This window comes from Microcaecilia unicolor, chromosome 9 (assembly GCF_901765095.1).
Source record: "Microcaecilia unicolor chromosome 9, aMicUni1.1, whole genome shotgun sequence".
NCBI classification, from domain to species: domain Eukaryota; kingdom Metazoa; phylum Chordata; class Amphibia; order Gymnophiona; family Siphonopidae; genus Microcaecilia; species Microcaecilia unicolor.
This window is the reverse complement of record NC_044039.1, coordinates 53,044,733-53,065,664: the sequence shown is the minus strand read 5'-3', so window position 1 is coordinate 53,065,664 and position 20,932 is coordinate 53,044,733. Positions and strand designations below refer to the sequence as shown.

General features: G+C 43.9%; 1 protein-coding gene across 5 annotated transcripts in view; it reads right to left on the bottom strand.

Annotated features, from left to right (window-relative positions):
• The window catches only part of MRPS35 (mitochondrial ribosomal protein S35), a 201,074-nt gene that overhangs the window by 79,882 nt on the left and 100,260 nt on the right, over positions 1–20,932 (bottom strand). For all 5 annotated transcript variants that reach the window (XM_030214272.1, XM_030214273.1, XM_030214271.1 and 2 more), the window contains one exon: positions 2,701–2,810. In XM_030214272.1, the coding sequence (XP_030070132.1) occupies positions 2,701–2,810 (110 nt within the window). The remainder of the gene's footprint in view (positions 1–2,700; positions 2,811–20,932) is intronic.

Genomic DNA, 20,932 nt, shown 5'->3' with positions numbered 1-20,932 from the left:
TGACTACCTCCAGAATCCACTGATCTAAGGGGATGCAGGTCCACTCATAATGGAAGAGGGACAACCTGCCTCTTACCAGAACCACTGAGGGGCTTGGACTGTCCTCACTGGGTAGGCCATGCAGGTCCAGCTCCACCAGAGGAACCTGGGTCTCCAGATCTTTGGGGGCCCCAAAAAGGGACCTTGCTTGAAGGGCCTTCTTGTGTCTGAAGTCTAGGAGATTGAGTGCTGAGCTAGTCAAAAATGGCCCACCCCCTTGGAGTGACCTCAACCCGCTGAGGAATGTTGGGAACCTTTCTGCCGCAGCAAAAGACAACAGAGAGACTGAGCCTTTCCCATGTCCTTCACTAATTTTTCCAGGTCCTCCCCAAATAACAATCACTTTCGAAAGAGCAGCTGAATGAGGAGTCCATAGAAACCACATCCACAGCCCAGTGGCACAACCACAGCAGCAGCCCCTGACTGGGAGGAAAAACACACCAAATCATAAAGGATGTCAGACAGGAAGGCTTCCCTAGACTCCAGACAGGAGACCTCTGGGGACTCTAGCAACTGCTGCAACCACCGCACAGACGGTAATCCGGACACCAGACACCCCAAAGGCGAAGGCTAGCCGAAACTGTTGCTCTACACGTTTGTCTTGGAGCTCCCAGAGAGCCAAACCCCCTTGGCACAGGGATGGCGGTCTTCTTCATGATTGCTGTGACCACAGCATTCACTTTGGGATATGACCAGTACCTGTCCAGTTCCTCAAAGGCAAAGGTATATAGGCAGTCCAAAGCCCTGGCCCTTCTGAGAGCCCCATCCGGGGACTCCAACTCTGGTAACGTCATGCGGCTGAGGGCCACTGTGAAGTGGGAAGTGTTTGGGGGCCCCGTCAATCCCGCCAGCAGAGGGTTCCCCTAAGCGGGGTCAGCAGAAGCACCCTTGAGCAGCCCAAGGGCCTCATCAACGAGATGCGAAAGCTCCTCCCACCAGAAAAGTCAGATCACGTGTGACTGCTCCTTGCTCTCCTCCGAGTCTCCTGCTCAAAATCCAAATCGGAAGGGGACTGGGGGTCTGAGAGACTCTCCAGGGACCACCTGGAGTCTGCAGCCACCCAATCCCCTCTACAGCATTTGGCTCCAGAGCGTGGCCTCAGCTGGAGGATCCTGGGCTCCCAGAGGCCCCACTGCTTACTGAGGGACCAGCCTCCGCCTGCAATATTTGCTTAACCATCTGGACAGAAACTGCAGCAGGAGAAAAAAAGGCAGACTAACATGGCCGCCGTTCTCACTGAAGACATCGGGACCACGGGTTCCAATGCCTCTGTGCAGGCAACCTGCACAGCAAATACGGTACCCTCCCCCAACCCCCCTGGACCTGTTTCTGAGTTGGGAACATTCCACCACAAGAGGGGAAGACCGAACCACAGCGTCTGCGAGTAGGCATGCATGCCTGGCCATGTGGTCAGTGTGTGTAGGGTCTGCCTGACTGCTCGGATTGACCTCTGCCACCCCTCCACTCACTGGGTTGGGCTCTCAAATTTTTTTTAACTAAATGAATTTTATTCTCCCAACAGTGACATAAAGCCAAACCAGGCAAGCCAAATTAAAATTATATTGCCTGGGGAGCTGTAGAAGAGCCAGGGGGAAAAATACCCAAACAGGGTGTATGGGCAATGACAGGAGGGGGATGGAGACCTGCACCCCTCTGGAAGGGTCCCACAGGGCTGAGCCAGCAACTCATTCAGTGGATGCTAAAAAGTGCTACTAGAGGCAGCAGAGCCATGCTCTCTGCACTCCGTCAAGATTACTCCAAGGACCGGAAACCTGGCAGCGGCCATTAGGATCTACCAAGCCGTGCAGCCGTGACCTGCAGAACTGCTAGAGGTAGAGAGCATTAGTAGAACTTTCCACTGAACACGAGCACGTTATACCGATGAGTTCACTGAAAAGATCAGTTTTTTTTCTACCTGTATCTGTTGGTAGGAGGGGATAACACCCACACATTCAGAATGGTCTATAGTTCCAGATGACAAGGAAACAGGCTTTACACACAGAAGGACGTTTATAAAACTACCCCCAACATCCTGATTTTCAATGCTAGCCTTATGGATGGTTAGCAAACACCCTAAGACCTGAGATCTCCAATTACAAATCAAGTTCCAGGAAACCCTCTGACCTGGGACCCCCAAGCCAGAAAGCCTCTGACCGGGTCAGTGAACTCAGCTAACCCCATGCTGTTTTACAATGGTGGTTGCAGTACTCAATAAATGAAAATGAGGATGGGTAGTAAGTTAATGGATAAGTCAGCAGGTAGGATTGCAGCTCACATTTTAACTTGTGTTTTTATTACATCATGATCTTAGACCATATCATATCTTTTAGCTGTGGCACTTCTGCTAGAATTACATTTTATTTTATATTAGCAACAAACAGCTTCTGTACTTACATTAATAGAGGCTTTATAGAAAAATGAAATTAATTTCTATAATATTAACACTCTTCAGTTTGTAAAAACTTCAATTATTTACAACTGTAGTTCATCTGACCTTACAGATCCATGATCCTGTTATGAAGTGACTGATATTATTAGAAGTAGTTTAAAAGTTACTTCTAATAAACACATCATCTGTGTATTTTGTGTCAAGAAAAGAGAGAGAATTGGAGCTGTGGAAAGTGTTCTACGTGTCTAACCTTTTCTCCTGTGTTATCATACCTGTCCGTTCTGATGGTAAGTGTATCTGTATCCTTGCAGTACCGCTCTCCTACAAGTTTAATTAGTTTCTTCCTTGCATGATCATCCAAGTTTAGACTAGAGAGCTTAACCTGGGAGGGGGGGGGGGGGGGGGGGGGGAGGGAAAGAAGAGAAACAATCTCTTTATCTCAGTACCTATATATCAAATAGTTTCCACAGGCCTAATTTCCAAAAAATATTTCTTCCTTAAAAGCTCATATAATTTATGCTAACAAAAAAGGTAGTAATTATCCAAACTCAGTAAAAATTTAGTACAAATAAGTCTTGAGATGTATAAGATACAATTATGTCCCTTCAACTTTTCCTTCATTCCTCTACTAGTTGTTCTTCCACAACTGAGCCTCAACTACTACTCAAATTAAATTTACAAAAACCTTTTCAGCACTAGATAACAATGGGGAAATAGTTCAAATCATCACCATCTTTCTATATATACAGAAAACTGTTAATATGTGGACACAGTTTGACTAGTTTGACCAAAAGCATTTCATTTATCATATACTTCAGGACTTCTGCAGTTACTGCTGGCATTGCACTAGGGCAGGGGTAGGCAACTCCGGTCCTCGAGAGCCGCAGGCAGGTCAGGTTTTCAGGATATCCACAATGAATATGCAGGAGATAGATCTGCATACCATGGAGGCAGTGCTTGCAAATCTATCTCCTGCATATTCATTGTGGATATCCTGGAAACCTGACCTGCCTGCGGCTCTTGAGGACCGGAGTTGCACTAGGGTAATCACGCTGCATATCAAGATTTTTACTGGAGGCAATTTTCAGTTTGTTCACAGAGCATGCAAGTTTGTAGATATTTTATACTTACAGACCTACACCACTCATGTTCCTGGTAAGAATCATGATTACATAAGTATTTGCAGCTTGCAAGTGCAAATTTCTATCAGGATGAATTCAAGGGGCTTTCCAAATGTACTTTGCAAAGACTGCCATACTTCCACCACAGTTCCTTTCTCTTGCACTGTGAACGGGGGACAGGAAGAGCAATTTTCAGAAAGCGTGTTTCCTTGTATACACATCCCTGGTTTACCCAGAGAAGTACCATCTGAAGATTGCCCCCTATTAAAGGAGTCTTCCACAGACATCAGCATGTAGTATCAAGCTGTCCTGAAAGTTTGCATTTAATAAGCATCTATTAGCCTTATAAAAGTACCATTTATATCCAACTACTTAGTCAATTTTACTCTTTTATGGGCTTAGAGAGCACTTTTTCTAGGGCAGGCATAAGAAGGGGTAGAACCCATACTGCTGAAAAAGCAGCAAATTCTGGGGGAGAGAGGGGGGCTAGGACAGCAAGAATCCTCTCATGCTAATAGGAATTTGTAGGTTGTCCACTGGCATCCATGTATTCAGAAGAACCAATCATACAGGGAGGTGGGAGATAGCAGCCATCTGCTCAAGTTACAGATGCTAATACACAGAGGGAAAAGGAAAGAGAAAGAATATAGGAGAGGACTAGAGGAGGAATAGTAGCAAAGAGGAAGAAAGAGAGGGAAGGGAGACAATGCAGTAAAGAGGAAAAAAAGGAGAATGAGGCAAGTATAAATGAGAGGAGAGCAGCGGAAAGGAAAGGAATTTAGGCTAGAAGGTAATTAGGTAAAGAGCGGAAAGAGGAGGGTGAATAGCGTAAAGAAGACAGGATAGTTTTCTAGAACAGGATAACCTCAGCATCAGACAAGCAATTGGGGTGTGAAATGAATGAGTCTCTGTGGTAGGTGATGTAGATGGCTAAGAGGAAAATAAACCTGAGGAGGTGGGGTGATAGACTTGAGACGAAAGTAACAATGGACTGGGAAGAAGGCAGGCAGTTGTCTAGATAAGTTTTTGCTGAAATAGGTGGGAAAGGAACTAGAGGAGGAACCAGGTGGAAGAGAGAAGGAAGAAACGGACCAGCTCTCCACTATAGGTCTTCAATTGAAAGTGGCCTGCTGTAGAAAAAAACTGTTCATCAGGTTTTTGGTTTCACTATATATATGGAGGGCAATTCTATAAAGGGGTGCCTATTTAGAGCTTATTCTATAAGGAATATAAGCACTTACTTTCATTCACTGAATGCACTGCTACCCTAGTAAATGTGTAGTATAAATTAGAGAATGGAGCACGGAAAAGGGTTGACTCCATCCCGCAAACTCTGACACTGTCAGCTCTGTCTGATCCCATCCGTACAAGCCTCAAACAGTTATGATTTTATATTTAAATCATTTTATTAAAGTATAAAAAGAAATAATATTCTGTACAACTGACATTTTATAAATCACAAACAATACAGAACAAGGATCAACGAAATCTCTGTCTCCCCTCGCAAATATCCCCTCCACTATCGTGAAAACTGAACAAGCCAAATTACTACAGAATGCTGCATAGAAAATTCATGCTAACAGAATACCTTGGTCACATACAGACCACAAATGCCAAATACATAATAGCTGACCAAAAATGATAAATATATATTAAACCAAAACCCCAAGAAGCCACACCAAAGAAATAGAAAGAAATGCACTTCCTTCTATACTGTGCAGGGATGGTGTTAGAGGATTGCAACTAGGACAACTGGAAGCTTAAGAAGGTATGGCCTGGTAGTGGGCTTTGGGGTCCCCTCCCAAATTTGTGGCCTGGGCCCTACCCACATCTAACACCAGTTCTGGCAGGATACACATTTCAAATCTGACATATTCTAATCACAAGATAAAATGTTTTTTTTTTCTACCTTTTGTTTTCTGGTCATTTTATTTTTCAAATCATGTTGGTCCTAGGCTCTGGTTTCTGTTTCCCTCTGTCTTCTCGACTCATAGTAGGCTCAGTTAGACTACGACACATGGAACAGAAGCATCCACCCTCACAATTGTTGCAGAATTCATTTGCTCCATTATAGCACTGTGATGCTCCAGAAAATAGAACTGAGGTGGAACAAAAAGCACTGAAAGTGTCCCAAGAGTAAAGACACCCCCTAAGCACTAATAATGAATCTCAAACCAGAAAACTGTTGATGCTAGGGGATTCTATTATCAGAGGCATTACGTTTGAAACACAGTTCAAGGTGCCCAGCAAAATGTAATGCCTTTCAGGCTCCTCAGCTACCAGGAGTACCAGACAAATACTGACTATAATAAGAGAAGAAACTATGGAGTCTAACACTGATGTTGTTATCCACCTGGAAACAAATGACCTGGCCAATAATACCCCACTTGCAGAGTAGGGAGCTTTTTAGGAGCTGGGGGAGAGGTTAAACCTTTGATACAAACTGTAGCTTTCTCCGAAGTACTACCTACTTTTGGTAAGGGACAGAAAAGTTTACAAAAGCCTGGTGTCATCCAGGTTTTAGGTACATAGGAGGATGGGGCATTACATGGAAAAACAAAAGACTATATTGTAACGATGGACTGCATCTCACTGTAGTAGGAAAAATCCTTGGAGAGAAATTCAGACAATATGTATCTAGGTGTTTAAACAAGAAGGCGGAGGTGGCATATGGAGGCAGGTCAATTCCAGTCGTCACCCCCAGCTAAAGACAAGGTGTGACAGTAGTAAAGAAAATAATGAAAAAACTATCTTAGCAAATCATTTCTTACCAACACAGCGGGAAGAAAACTAAACAGAAGATGAGACTGACACTGGAACGCAGCTGGAAAGCGATGACCACAAATGCTTGCAGTCTAAGCAACAAAGTTCATGATCTGCAAGCCCTGATGTTAGAGACAGACTTAGACATTGTTGCTATCAAGGAGACATGGTTCAATGATTCCAATAAATGAGATGCAAACATTCCAGGCTACAATCTATTTAGGAAGGACAGAGATGATCGTAAAGGTGGAGGAGTTGCTCTGTATGTGAGAAACGATATTACAGCAACTGAAATGACAGGGGCCTGGGGAAAGGAAGAAGCAATATGGATCACCTTGAAAATAAATGATGGAACCTCTGTCCACATGAGTGTGGTTTACAGACTTCCGACTCAATCAGAGGAACTAGATAAAGATCTGGTTACAGATACCCAAAAGTTGGGAAAGAGAAGCGAGGTGCTGTTGCTGGGAGATTTCAACCTGCCGGATGCGGATTGGAAATCTGTGGAATAGGAAAGAAGTAGAGAGATCGTGGATGCCTTACAAAGTGCTCTGCTCAGACAAATGGAGACGAAACCAACAAGGGGAGGAGTGATGCTGGATCTGGTGCTCACAAATGGGAAAAGTGTGTCTAATGTCCGAGCAGCAGTGATAATCAAACAGATTTGTTTGATATAACAGCTAAAGTGGAGGGCAGTCACTCAAAACTCAAAGTCCTGGATTTCAAACATGCTGACTTTTGCAAAATGAAGGAATACCTTAAGAAAGAGCTGACAAGCTGGGAAGACATTCAAGAAATGGAAAGGCAGTAGTCCAGGTTGAAAGGAGCTATAAATATGGCTACTAACCTTTATGTAAAGAGAGTTAATAAAAGCAAGAGAAAAGAGAAACCGATATGGTTCTCCAAGCAAGTGGCTAAGAAAATAAAGGCTAAAGAGTTGGCATTCATGACATACAGAAAAAATGAAGAAGAACACAAGAGAGGAATACCAGATGAAACAGAAAGAAGCCAAGAGAGAGATATGTCTGGCAAAAGCGCAAACAAAAGAACAAATGGCTAGAAATGTAAGGAAGGGCAACAAGAATTTTTTCAGATATAGTAGTGAAAGGAGGAAGACTAAGGGCCCTATTTACTAAGCCGCGCTGTAGGCGTGCTAACTTTTTAGAGCACGCTAATGCTAGAGACACCCATATATTGCTATGGGTGTCTAGCATTAGCACATGCTAATTTCTAGTGCACACTAAACAGTTAGCGTGCCTACTGCGCAGCTTAGTAAACAAGGCCCTAAAAATGGAACTGTGAGACTGAAAGATGCCGTGAACCGCTAAGTGGAGAATGATGAGGGAAAAAAAGCATGCTAAACAAATACTTCTGCTCTGTGTTCACAGAAGAAAATTCTAGAGAAGGACAACGATGGACTGTCAAAGGTATATATATGAGAATTTATTTATTTAATTGCACTTGTATCCCACATTTTCCCACCTACTTGCAGGCTCAATGTGGCTTACAAAGATCTGTTATGGCATTGCCATAACAGGGAAGAAATACAATTGGTGTTGCAAAGAGATAAAAGAAAACAAGATGATCTGGTTATGCAGCTGTACAGTGAGACATTCTGAATAAAGGAGTGTAAGGGTTGTGTTCAAGTAATTATGGGTTCTCGTGGTAGGCTTTGTTAAAGAGATAGGTTTTCAAAGCTTTGTGGAAGCTATTTAATTTGTTGATCGTTTTCAAGTGGGATGGTAGTTCATTCCACATCTTCGTAGGAAAAGCTGGACGCATGTGTTAATTTGTATTTGATCCCTTTACAGCTGGGGAAGTGTAGGTTGAGAAAGGTGCGGGAAGATCGTTTGGCATTTCTGGGTGGAAGGTCCACGAGGTCTAGCATGTAGGTCGGGGCGTCGCCATGAATGATTTTATGTTTCAACTGTTTTTTATTATGAAAGAAATCAACATATCCACATCTTATAGACATTATAGAACTAATACAAGTATTTTTTGTTCCTCCATTATCTTGTAACAGCATAATAAAACAATAATTATCGCCATGAATGATTTTATGAACAATCGTGCATATCTTGAACGTGGTATGTTCTTTCAGCGGGAGCTAGTGTAGGTACTTTCTTAGGGGTTTTGCACTTTCATATTTTGTTTTTCCAAATATGAGTCTGGCTGCGGTATTCTGGGCCGTCTGGAGTTTCTTGATGGTCTGTTCTTTACAGCCAGCGAAGAGTGAGTTGCAATAGTCCAGGTGACTTAGTACTAGGGATTTTACCAGGTTTCGAAAGATGGCTCTTGGGAAGAAAGGTTTTACTTTTTTGAGTTTCCACATGGAGTGGAACATTTTCTTCGTAGTATTTTTCACGTGGTTTTCAAGTGTGAGATTTCGGTCAATGGTGACTCCAAGAATTTTCAGACTGTTTGAGATGGGGAGGGAAAAGTTAGGGGTGGTTATGGTGGTGAATTTATTTGTGCTATGTTGTGAGGTTAGTATAAGATATTGTGTTTTTTCTGCATTGAGTTTTAGCTGGAATGCATCCGACCAGGAGTGCATGATTTGGAAGCTTTGGTTGATTTCTTTGGTAATTTCCTTTAGGTCTTGTTTGAAAGGGATATAAATCGTGACATCATCTGCATATATGTATGGGTTAAGGTTTTGATTGTCTAATAGCTTGGCTAGTGGTATCATCATTAGGTTAAAAAGGGTTGGTGAGAGGGGGGATTCCTTGGGGGACTCCGCATTCAGGTATCCATGGGTCTGATATCGCCGTGTTAGTTGTTACTTGGTATGATCTAGTTCTCAGGAATCCTCTAAACCAATTAAGAACACTACCTCCAACTCCAAAGTATTCTAGGATATGTAGTAATATTCCGTGGTTGACCATGTCGAAGGCACTGGACATGTCAAATTGTAGGAGAAATATGTTATTGCCAGTTGCAATTATTTGTTTAAATTTGTTCATTAGGGTTACTAGTACTGTTTCTGTGCTATGGTTCGATCGAAATCCTGATTGAGATTCATGCAAGATTGAGTATTTATTTAGGTGGCTACTGAGTTGGTTCGTCACTGCGCCTTCCATCAGTTTGGTTATTAGAGGGATAGATGCTACTGGGCGGTAGTTGGTTAGGTCATTTGTACTTTTCTTTGCATCTTTAGGCAGTGGAGTAAGTAAAATATTTCCTTTATCCTTTGGGAAAAGACCATTTTGTAACATGTAGTTCAAGTGTCTCGTGAGGTCTGTTATAAATTGTTGGGGGGCATTTCTTATCAGGTTACTAGGTCAGATGTCTAATCTGCAGTGCGATTTGGCGTATCTTTTGAGTGAGTGGGAGATATTTTCGATCGATAGCGCGTTAAAGTTAGTCCATGATCGATCTGCTGGATATTCCCCATGTTTTGGGTCTAGGCATTCAAGGAGGTTTGCATAATCAATTGAGTTGCTGGGTATGGTGGTTCGTAGCTTTATGATTTTCTCTTTGAAGTAACTGGCCAGGTTGTTTGCTGATGGGGTATCTATGTTATTAGAGGTAACCGGCGTGGTGTTTAGTAGATTGTTTATGAGTTGGAAGAGTTTATGTGTATCCTTGTAGCCTGGACCGATTTTAGTTTTATAATATGATCTTTTGGTCTGTCTGATAGTGTATTTGTATTTTCTCTGTAGTTGCTTCCAGGCATTAAGTGTAGAGTAGTCTTTTTTCTTGTTCCATGCACATTCGAGTCTTTTGACATGTGTCTTTAGTTCTTTAGTAAACCATGGTATTGATTTTTTTCTGTGTGAGGTTCTGGTTTGGAGTGGTGCTATGTTGTCTAATATGATTCTACATCTGTTGTCCCAATCAAGGAGAAATTGGGTTGAGTCTGTTGGTGTTGTCCATTCGTTGTCATAGACTTGTTGCCAAAACGTCAGTGGGTCTATTCTGCCTCTCGTAATGTACGTTGTTTGTTCTTGTTTATGTTGTGAGTGTTTTGTTCGCCAGTGAAGAGAGAGGTTCGCTTTGTAGTGGTCAGACCATGGTATGCTTGCCCATTTTGTATCTTTTATTGTGATATTTAGTTCATGTAAGAATTTGTGTGTAATTAAGTCTAGTGTGTGTCCTTTAATGTGGGTGGGGTTTGTGTTTGGCCACTGGAGTTCCCATAGTTGAAGGAAGTCTTTGAATTCGCATAAGTTTGTTAGGTTAGCATCTTCGAGGTGGAGGTTGATGTCACCTGCGATGAGGAGGTTTTGGGAAGTAACACAAGTGTTCGATATGAAATCCATGAAGTGTGTTTGGCAGTCTTGCCAGTTGCCTGGTGGTCTGTAGAACAGGATAAGGTTTAGGTAGTCTTGTAGGGTTGGGTGGTTGATTCTGACTGAGGCAATTTCGAGTAGGGGAAGTATGGATTCGGCTGTTGTTGTGACGGTGAATTGGGATTTGTAGATTATAGCTATGCCTCCTCCTCTTTTTCCGTTCCTTGTCCAGTGGGAGATCTTGTACCCTGGCAGACATAAATCTAGGATTATGGGGTCTTTGAGGTCATGAATCCAGGTTTCACTTATAAGTAGAACATTGAGATTATCTGTTGTGATCCAGTCGATTATTGTCGTGGTTTTAACAACTGCAGATCTGGCATTTACATAACCTATTTGTATTGTTCGGTGAGGCTCGACTGGGTTCGGGGATGTGTTGATTTTTATTAGTTGTCTGTCATCTTGTTTTTTGAGTTTGTTGTGTCCCTTCTTTCCTTTCTGTTGGTTGTTTCCGTAGGTGAAGGGTTGTCCATTCCATTTTTTGGTCTTTTGGTTAGGTGCGTTGTATATGGGTTGTGTGCATGGTTTGTGTGCTATGGTTAGATTATTGTCTGCGAGGGGGGTTGTCAGTGCATGGTGAATTAGGTAAAGACAGTAGATGATTAGGAGTAGTTTGTTAATATTCATGTTGACGTTAGTGTATTTGGTGTTCCGTCGCGTAGAACAGAGGTGGTTGATTGAGTTTACAGTTATTCTTATAGTTCAGTGTGTGAGTGTGTAGTCCATAGAATTGTTTGATGTGATTCAGAGTGGAACTGGAGAAGTTGTTGGGTGTATCATGATGTTATGTGATGCATATAAGGCAACTGAAAGCATTTACGGTTTAAAACATTAAACAAGTAAAAATACAGCATAGTAGTATTTACAATGTCCACGTTTGTATTAAAGTCCTGTTGCAGTTCAATGTCCTATTATAAGATGATTTGCTATCAATAGGATGATTTGCTATCAAACGCAAGAGCGTCTAGAGTACACAGCTAAGGCAGTGATTCTTATATCAATTAACTAAAAACTATCAGATGTATGCTATCATGTGCATCAGAAATTTTCAGTCATCATCAAGACAGTGGGTACTGGTTTAAGCGGTTATTTTCAGACAGAGATTAGGATTGTGGTTCTTAATCTGATCTATAGGTCACCTCAGGGTGATATTCACCACCGGCATGCAGCAGTTTTTACCATATAGAAATTAGGCTGTATAGTTTTTTTCTGCTGGGTTCACAGTTTACCTTAGGGATCTGGTTCTTCAGCTGAGCTCCTCGTTTACCTCAGGGAGTCATTTAACCTGCAGCATGAGCATGCAGCAAAGCAATGGAGTCAGTTATGTAGCAATTTAGTCATGCAGCAATAGTTCAGGAACAGCAGCGTCTCGGGTAGTCCCCGCTCTGCAGCTCTTTGTTTCTGCCACGTGCTGTGGATGGTTTTCTCCGAGACTCAGTCTGGAGCTCCACCGATACATGTCTAAGCGACACGTGTAGCACTGGTCTCTGTTGGATGCTAAGTTGATGATTGTCGGATCTTTAGCTGGGGCGACAGCGTTTTAGTTTGTCGTTTCTGTCTAATTTCCGCTCTGACCCGATCGGCGATCGTCCATCTCCACCCAGGGCCAGACAGGCCCTGATCAATTCTGGCCTACGGCCGCCTTCTGCGATGCTCTGGTCAGGTCGATGTGCTGGCGATTCAGTTCTCTCCGGCTAACCTCTGGTTGGGTAGTGCTGGGTTTCGGGCGATGTGCTAGTGGATTAGGCCTTTACTGGGCTGACTCCTGGTCGGGTGGTGTGGTGGTGTCGGTCGGGGTATTGGCAATTCGGGGTGTTTCTAGAGTCGTTTCTGTTCGAGGGTGCGGCACTGCCGGTCTCTGCTTCGGCGTTAAATCTTCAGGACACTGGGACCCCAATACGTGCTCCGGTCAATGCGTCCACCGGCCGGGTTCCCCGGGGGCTTTGTTGCTCCGATTCGGGCACGTCTGTGATTTTGATTTCGCTCCTTTCCGGTTCGTTGTTCCTTCAATGTTTCTCTCACCGGTCAGGTCGGAGTGGATATAGCACTGTTCACAGAAGAAAGTGTTTATGAACAACTTAAAAAATTGAAGGTGGTCAAAACCATGGGACTGGACGGAATCCATCCCAGGATATTGAGGGAGCTCAGAGGATCCTTGGGATTGGAGAAGAGAGGATGTGATCCCTCTTCACAAATGTGGTGACAGAGAAGAAGCTGGAAACTACAGGCTGGTAAGCCTCACTTTGGTTATTGGAAACGTAATAATGGAAGCAATGTTGAAGAAAAGGGTAGTGAATTTCCTGGAAGTTAACAGGTTACAAGATCTGAAACAACATGGTTTCACTAAAGATAAGTCGTGCCAAACGAATCCAATTGAATTCCTTGACTGGGTTACCAGAGAACTGGATCGAGGACGTGTGCTACATGTAATGTAATTAGATTTCAGCAAAGTCTTTGACACGGTTCCTCATAGGAGGCTGTTAAATAAACTTGACAGGCTGAATTTAGTACCCAAAATGGTGAACTGGATTAGGAACTGGTTGACACACAGATGCCAGACGGTGGTGGTTAATGAAATTCACTCAGAGTGAATAGTAGTGTGCCTCAAGGATTGGTGCTGGGGCCGATTCTGTTCAATATATTTGTGAGCAACATTGCCGAAGGTTTAGAAGGTAAAGTCTGCCTTTTTGCAAACGATGCCAAGATTTGTAACAGAGTGGGCATTTCAGAAGGAGTAGAAAACATGAGAAAGAATCTACATAATTTGGCAATTAAAATTCAATACAAAGAAGTGAAAAATGATGCACTTAGGGAGTAGAAATCCAAGGGAGACATATGTGCTAGGCGGTGAGAGGCTGATATGCACAGTAAAGGAGAAGGATCTTGGGGTGATAGCACCTGAGGATCTGAAGGCGACGAAACAATGTGACAAGGCGGTGGCCATAGCCAGAAGGATGGAAGGCTGTATAGAAAGAGGTATAACTAGCAGAAGAAAGGAGGTGCTGATGCCCTTGTACAAGTCGTTGATGAGGCTCCACCTGGGGGTATTGTGTTCAGTTTTGGAGGCCATATCTTGCTAAAGATGTAAGAAGACTTGAAGCGGTCCAGAGGATGGTGACAAGAATGATTTGGGGCTTTGCGCCAAAAGACATATGAGAAGAGACTGGAAGACCTGAATATGTATACCCTAGACAAGAGGAGGAACAAGAGAGATATGATACAGACGTTTAAATACTTGAAATGTATTAATATAACAAAATATTTTCCAGAGAAGGGAAAGTGGTAAAACTAGAGGACATGAATTGAGGTTGCAGGGTGGAAGACCTATGAGTAATGTCAGAAAATTCTTTTTCACGGAGAGGGTGGTGGATGCCTTGAATGATTTCCGTGGAAAAAGAAACTATGGTGGAATTCAAAAAGGTGTGGGATGAACACAGAGGATCTCTAATTAGAAAACAAATAATATAAAGAAAAGAAAACTTAAAGGGTTGCATAGGTGTTTGAATGTCAAGTGGTGCTTAGATGGCGACTCTGGCTGCATTAACTAAGGCTGGTGCTGGGCTGGTTTGTACGGTCTGAGTTCTGCATATGATGATCCAGTTTAGGGTAGGCTGGAGAAAGCTTTGACAGAAATTTCAGTGGTTTGGAATGTGAGGACAGTGCCGAGCAGACTTTTACTGTCTGTCTCGCAAATGACAAGACGGATTTGGATATGCTGGACTGGGCTTTCACCACAACTCTGGTAGCTAGAACATAAGGACAGAGCTGCACAGACTTCTATGGTCTATATCCCAGAAACACCAAAGAAAGGCCACGATCAAATAAATAATATCACTTTGATTGTTGATTTAAATCTTAAATTGATAATGAATGTGACTGCTGGGCAGACTAGATGGACCATTCAGGTCTTTATATGCCGTCACTTACTATGTTACTTGCCAGGATCTCCTGCCCAATTGACATTTCTTCCATGTCCAGCATTTCACCTGTGTCCATCTCCCTGCATTCATCACCACTCTATGTCCCTATCCCCTCTGTGTCAAGCATCACTTCTCCATGTCTCTATGCCCCCCAAGTCTAGCATCTCCCTTCTATGTTCCTATTCTCCCCCCATGTCTTGGATCATTCCTCTGTGTCCATATACCCCCTTCCCATGTCTAGCATTACCCCTTCTGTGTCCAAATACCATCCGCATGCAGCATCTCACCCTCCTTCCCTCCAGTTCAGCACCTGTCCCCTTCAGCTCCAGCCCTCCCTTCCTCCCTCCAGCACTGCCTCTGTCCCCTTGCTAAGCCCTCCCTCCAGCGCTGCCTTTGTCCCTTTCACTCCAGCCAGCCCGCCCTCCAGCGCTGTCTTCCCCCGCACAGGCCCGGCATTTTATTTTCACCACAAAGAAGATCCCCCACAGTGTTGCTCCAGGGCCTTCCCTCCTCTGCCGGCTCCCACCTGAAACAGAAAATTATACCAGAATGCAGGAGCCGGCAGAGGAGGAAAGGCCCCAGAGCAGGCCTGTGGGGATCAACTTCGCAACTCAATAGGTAGAAAGCAAGAACATGCAGCAGAGCAGGGAGGGAGGGAAGAAGGAGATTCCAGACCTGCAGTAATCGTGGGACCAAGGCTTTTAACTGCTCCCGCACCCATGGTAAAATGCAGTATTTTTTTTTTTGAAGATTTACTGTGGGTCCCCCTCTCCGTGTGATAAATGGTCACGCTTAGATTGCTAACAAATGTGTGTAAGTTATAGTATTTTCCAATTTACTTGCATAACTGGGTGTCCTGCATATGCTCTATCCACTCATGTATTTTTGGAATCCTGCGTATGTGGAATATTGGCATTTACATGAATATATGAACAAATCCACATACTGTATATGCTCGAATATAAGCTCATCTGAATATAAGCTGAGGCACCCCTCCTTAAAAAAAAAGGTGGGGGGGGGGGGGGGGGATGGATGATTCGAATATAAGCCAAGAATAGAAATTAGGGAGCTTGAGATGAGCCAATCTACAAAGACTACTAAGACTAGACATCCTTGCCATAAGTTTTTTTTTTTTAATTTTGCAATTTAGAATGTAAGAACATTACAATAGAAATAGGTAACACCAAATTCCAAAATTACCAGTACGAAAAGAAATAAAGCGCAAAAAAGGCACATCAACCTAAAATAGCGTATAAAATGCTGGTAATTGGGGGAGGGGGGGGGGAGAAAGAGTTGCTGGTCACTGCAGGAGGAGGGAGGAAACTGTTGTGTCAACTTGACTATAAGCCAAGATCCCAATTTTGGGGCGTTTTTTTAAAGCCCCAAAATCTCAGCTTATAGTCAAGTAAATATAGTATTAGTAAAAAAGGCCCATTTCTCACACAAATGAAACGGGCGCTAGCATCATATAATGGCAATTATGTTTTTATGGGAACCGTTAGGAGAAATGTTCTGGAATGATAAGTAATAATTGGGAAGGGTGTATAATGAGTAATATGCTCCAGGGGTATGAGATATGGATTGTTTTATCTATGTTTTTTTTTTGTTTTAATCTTTCTTTTTTTGTGATTTTTATTTATAGTATTTTTTAAAAGATAAAGACTACGCAGACTCCATCCATGTTCAGCATTTCTCCTCTCTTCCCTCCCCTCAATCCATGTCCAGCATTTCTACTCTCTTCCCTCTCCTCCATCCATGTGCATCTCCTTCTTGACTTCCCTCCCCTCTATCCATCCATGTCCAGCAACTCTCCATTCTCCCCTGTCCTCTCCTCCATTCATCCATATCCAGCAATTCTCCTCTCCCCTGCCCTCCCCTCCTATCCAGCGATCTCTTCTCTCCCCCTGCCCTCCTCTCCTGTCCAGCGATCTCTTCTCCCCCTGCCCTCCTCTCCAATTCCAGCGATCTCTTCTCTCCCCCTGCCCTCCCATCCATGTCCAGTGATTCTCCCTACCCTCCCTCAGCTCCCTGACAGCCCTCCTCTCCGTTCCTTCCCCCCCCCCCCCCACGTGTTTAAACCTTTTACTTTCAGGCGCAGCGATGGCAGTGAAGAGGACAACACAGCTTCTCCCTTCCCTCACACAATGGAAACAGGAAATGCATCATCGCAGAAGGCGGGACACTGTGTGAGGAAAGGGAGAAGCTAGAGGCGAGCCCACTGTGTTGTCCTCTTCACTGCCGTCACTGCGCCTGAAAGTAAAAGGGTTAAACAAGCGCAAGGGGGGGGGGGGAACGGAGAGGAGGGCTGTCGATTGGGGAGCCGAGGGCGGGAAGGAGCGGAGGGATAATCCGAGAGCTGCATGGCTGCAGCGCTGCTGCACCAGACAGCCCTGCGTTTGGGGGGGGGGGGGGGGGGCAGCAGCCAGGGGAAGGTCACGATTGGGCTGGGGAGGCTTAGATATAAATATTTAAAACATCTTTCCACATTTTATTTTTTGGTTTTACATTGATTTATCAGGTTTTTATTCTCTTCTTTTCTTATGTAATAAATTTAACATTGTATAACAACTTTATGATTTCCCTTAATGAATATAAGGGGTCTGATATTCAGTACAAGAGGGACACTCCTGACCATTTAAATCGCCTAGCTGAGGGCTAACTGGTCATTTTCAGCAGCACTTAACTGGATTGAGCCAATGAAAATGCCCAGTTAGCAGTCAAGCCAAACCTCAATATTTTGGGGGCGTTTCGGGGCAGAGTTGGCACTTAACTGGTTAGGATAACCGCATAAATAGAATCTCAAAATGCAGTTCTATCTTCATGTAGTTTTTCATAGCCGGTTAAATGCTGAATATCACACTTAACTGGCTGTGTTTTAGCCAGCTCCCAATACCCAGATATTCAATGCAGGAGCCTGGACATAGCCCGATACTGAATTTACAGGTTTTAATGCCAGCAAAGTCAGCAAAACGCCAATTGCCACCACTGAATATCAGGCCTGAGGATTACAGTTTTCTTTCGCTTGTCTCTCAAATGGATTATTTTAAGACTCCTACTGCATAGCAGTCTGAGACATTTAGAATTCAACTTTGCACTTAATGAGGCACACCTGTGTATTCCATTCAGAGCATAATTTTTTCTTCAGCTATGCCTAATTAAGCTCCCATAAAAGCTCAAATGCCTCAAACTGCTATACAACAAGTATCTCAATATATTCCACAGTCACTGCAACATAGTAACATAGTAACATAGTAGATGACGGCAGAAAAAGACCTGCATGGTCCATCCAGTCTGCCCAAGACAAACTCATATGTGTATACATTACCTTGAATTTGTACCTGTCCTTTTCAGGGCACAGACCATATAAGTCTGCCCAGCAGTATTACCCGCCTCCCAACCACCAGTCCCGCCTCCCATCACCGGCTCTGGTACAGACTGTATAAGTCTGCCCTCCCCTATCCTCGCCTCCCAACCACCCCCCTCTTCCCCCCAACTGCTCCACCACCCAATTTCAGCTAAGCTTCTGAGGATCCATTCCTTCTGCACAGGATTCCTCTATGCATATCCCACGCATGTTTGAACTCCGTTACCGTTTTCATCTCCACCACCTCCCGCGGGAGGGCATTCCAAGCGTCCACCACCCTCTCCGTGAAAAAATACTTCCTGACATCTTTCCTGAGTCTGCCCCCCTTCAATCTCATTTCATGTCCTCTCGTTCTACCGCCTTCCCATCTCCGGAAAAGATTTGTTTGTGGATTAATACCTTTCAAATATTTGAACGTCTGTATCATATCACCCCTGTTCCTCCTTTCCTCCAGGGTGTACATGTTCAGGTCGGCAAGCCTCTCTTCATAAGTCTTGGAACGTAAATCCCATACCATCCTCGTAGCTTTTCTTTGCACCGCTTCCATTTTTTTAACATCCTTCGCAAGATACGGCCTCCAAAACTGAACACAATACTCCAGGTGGGGCCTCACCAACGTCTTATACAGGGGCATTAAAACCTCCTTTCTTCTGCTGATCACTCCTCTCTCTATACAGCCTAGCAATCTTCTAGCTACCGCCACCGCCTTGTCGCACTGTTTCGTCGCCTTCAGGTCCTCAGATACTATCACCCCAAGATCCCTCTCCCCGTCCGTGCCTATCAGACTCTCTCCGCCTAACACATACGTCTCCCTTGGATTTCTACTCCCTAAGTGCATCACTTTGCATTTCTTTGCATTGAATTTTAATTGCCAAACGTTAGACCATTCTTCTAGCTTCTTCAGATCTTTTTTCATGTTTTCCACACCCTCCGGGGTGTCCACTCTGTTGGAAATCTTGGTGTCATCCGCAAAAAGGCAAACTTTACCTTGTAACCCTTCGGCAATGTCACTCACAAATATATTGAACAGAATGGGCCCCAGCACCGATCCCTGAGGCACTCCACTACTCACCTTTCCCTCCTCCGAGCGAACTCCATTGACCACCACCCTCTGGCGTCTGTCCGTCAACCAGTTCCTAATCCAGTTCACCACTTCGGGTCCTATCTTCAGGCCGTCTAGTTTATTTAAGAGCCTCCTGTGGGGAACCGTGTCAAAAGCCTTGCTGAAATCTAAGTAGATGACGTCCATAGCACGTCCTTGATTTAATTCTCCCGTCACCCAGTCAAAGAATTCAATGAGATTCGTTTGGCACGATTTCCCTTTGGTGAAACCATGTTGTTTCGGATCTTGCAACTTATTGGCTTCCAGGAAATTCACTATCCTTTCCTTCAGCATGGTTTCCAATTACTTTTCCAATAACCGAAGTGAGGCTTACCGGCCTGTAGTTTCCAGCTTCTTCCCTATCCCCACTTTTGTGAAGAGGGACCACCTCCGCCGTTCTCCAATCCCTCGGAACCTCTCCCGTCTCCAAGGATTTATTAAACAAATCTTTAAGAGGACTTGCCAGGACCTCTCTGAGCTCCCTCAATATTCTGGGGTGGATCCCGTCCGGTCCCATGGCTTTGTCCACCTTTAGCTTTCCAAGTTGTTGATACACAGATTGCTTTCTTGCAGTCCCTGAATGTCTTCTTTTGCAGCAGTTTAGCTGTAAATTTTCAAATCTCTTCAGATGCTGCTCTATAAAGCTAATGTATTAGAATACTCCCAAAGAGAGATGTTCCAAAAATTACAGCAGCTAATATGTAATTACTAGTCAAGTGATTCAGAATGATACTGGTCGAAGTTTGACCTGTACTTACTACTCAGATCATATTTTTTCACTCAACGAACAAACTCTGGAAATTGTTGCCAGAGAATGTGGTAACAGTGGTTAGCATATTGGGGCTTAAAAAAGATTGGGACAAGTTTCTGAACGAAAAGACCATAGTCTGCTATTAAGACAGACATCGGGAAACCACTGCTTGCCCTGTGATTGGTAGCATGGAATGTTGCTACTAATTGGGTTTCTACCAGGTACTTGTGACCTGGATTGGCCACTGTTGGAAGCAGGATACTGGGCTAGATGGACCACTGGTTTGACCAAGTATGGCTATTCATATGTGCCTATGATTATCTTACATTGGCTCCCTATTTGTAGTACGTTACTTTTAAAATCTTAACATTAATCCACAGTCTTGAGCGGGGAGACATCTGCTATATCAGTACTATGGTGAAAATTTAAAGGTCTTCACATACTTTGTGGTCAGGAAATGTTGGACATCCCATAGCATGAGAATTTTTTTCAGATGTTTCTTGCAGGGTATTCTGTATCTATCAAAACCCCCTACTTATATTTTAAGCAGGGAAAGGGATATACAAACTACTCTGTTGGCAATGTCTTTTACCCGCTACTGGTCTCCTGCTAAACGTCTGCATTTTTTTGGTCTTCTGTAGTAATGGGTGCAGGCAACAGGTCTGATATAGCGAAGATATTTACCTGTAGCAGGCATTCTCCGAGGACAGCAGGCTGATTGTTCTCACATGTGGGTCGACGGCCGTGTTGGCCCAGGAACTGGCATTTTGCCAGCAAAATAAAACAAAGTTTTGCTAGAGTCTTCTAATGCGCGAATCGCACGCACCGCGCATGCGCGGACGACTTCACGCCCGTCATGTGAGCGTGCTTCCTCATTTTAATCAAAAAGCAAAGGGGAGTGAGATCAATCAGCCTGCTCTCCTTGGAGAATACCTGCTACAGGTAAGTATCTTCGCTTTCTCCAAGGACAAGCAGGTTGCTTGTTCTCACATGTGGGGTATTCCTAGCACCCAGGCTCACTCAAAACAGTGAACATTGGTCAATTGGGCCTTGCAACGGCGAGGACATAACATAGATTGACCTGAAACCATAAACAACTAACTGAGAGTGCAGCCTGGAACAGAACAAAAATGGGTCTGGGGGGTGGATTGGATTCTAAACCCCAAACAGATTCTGCAGCACCGACTACCC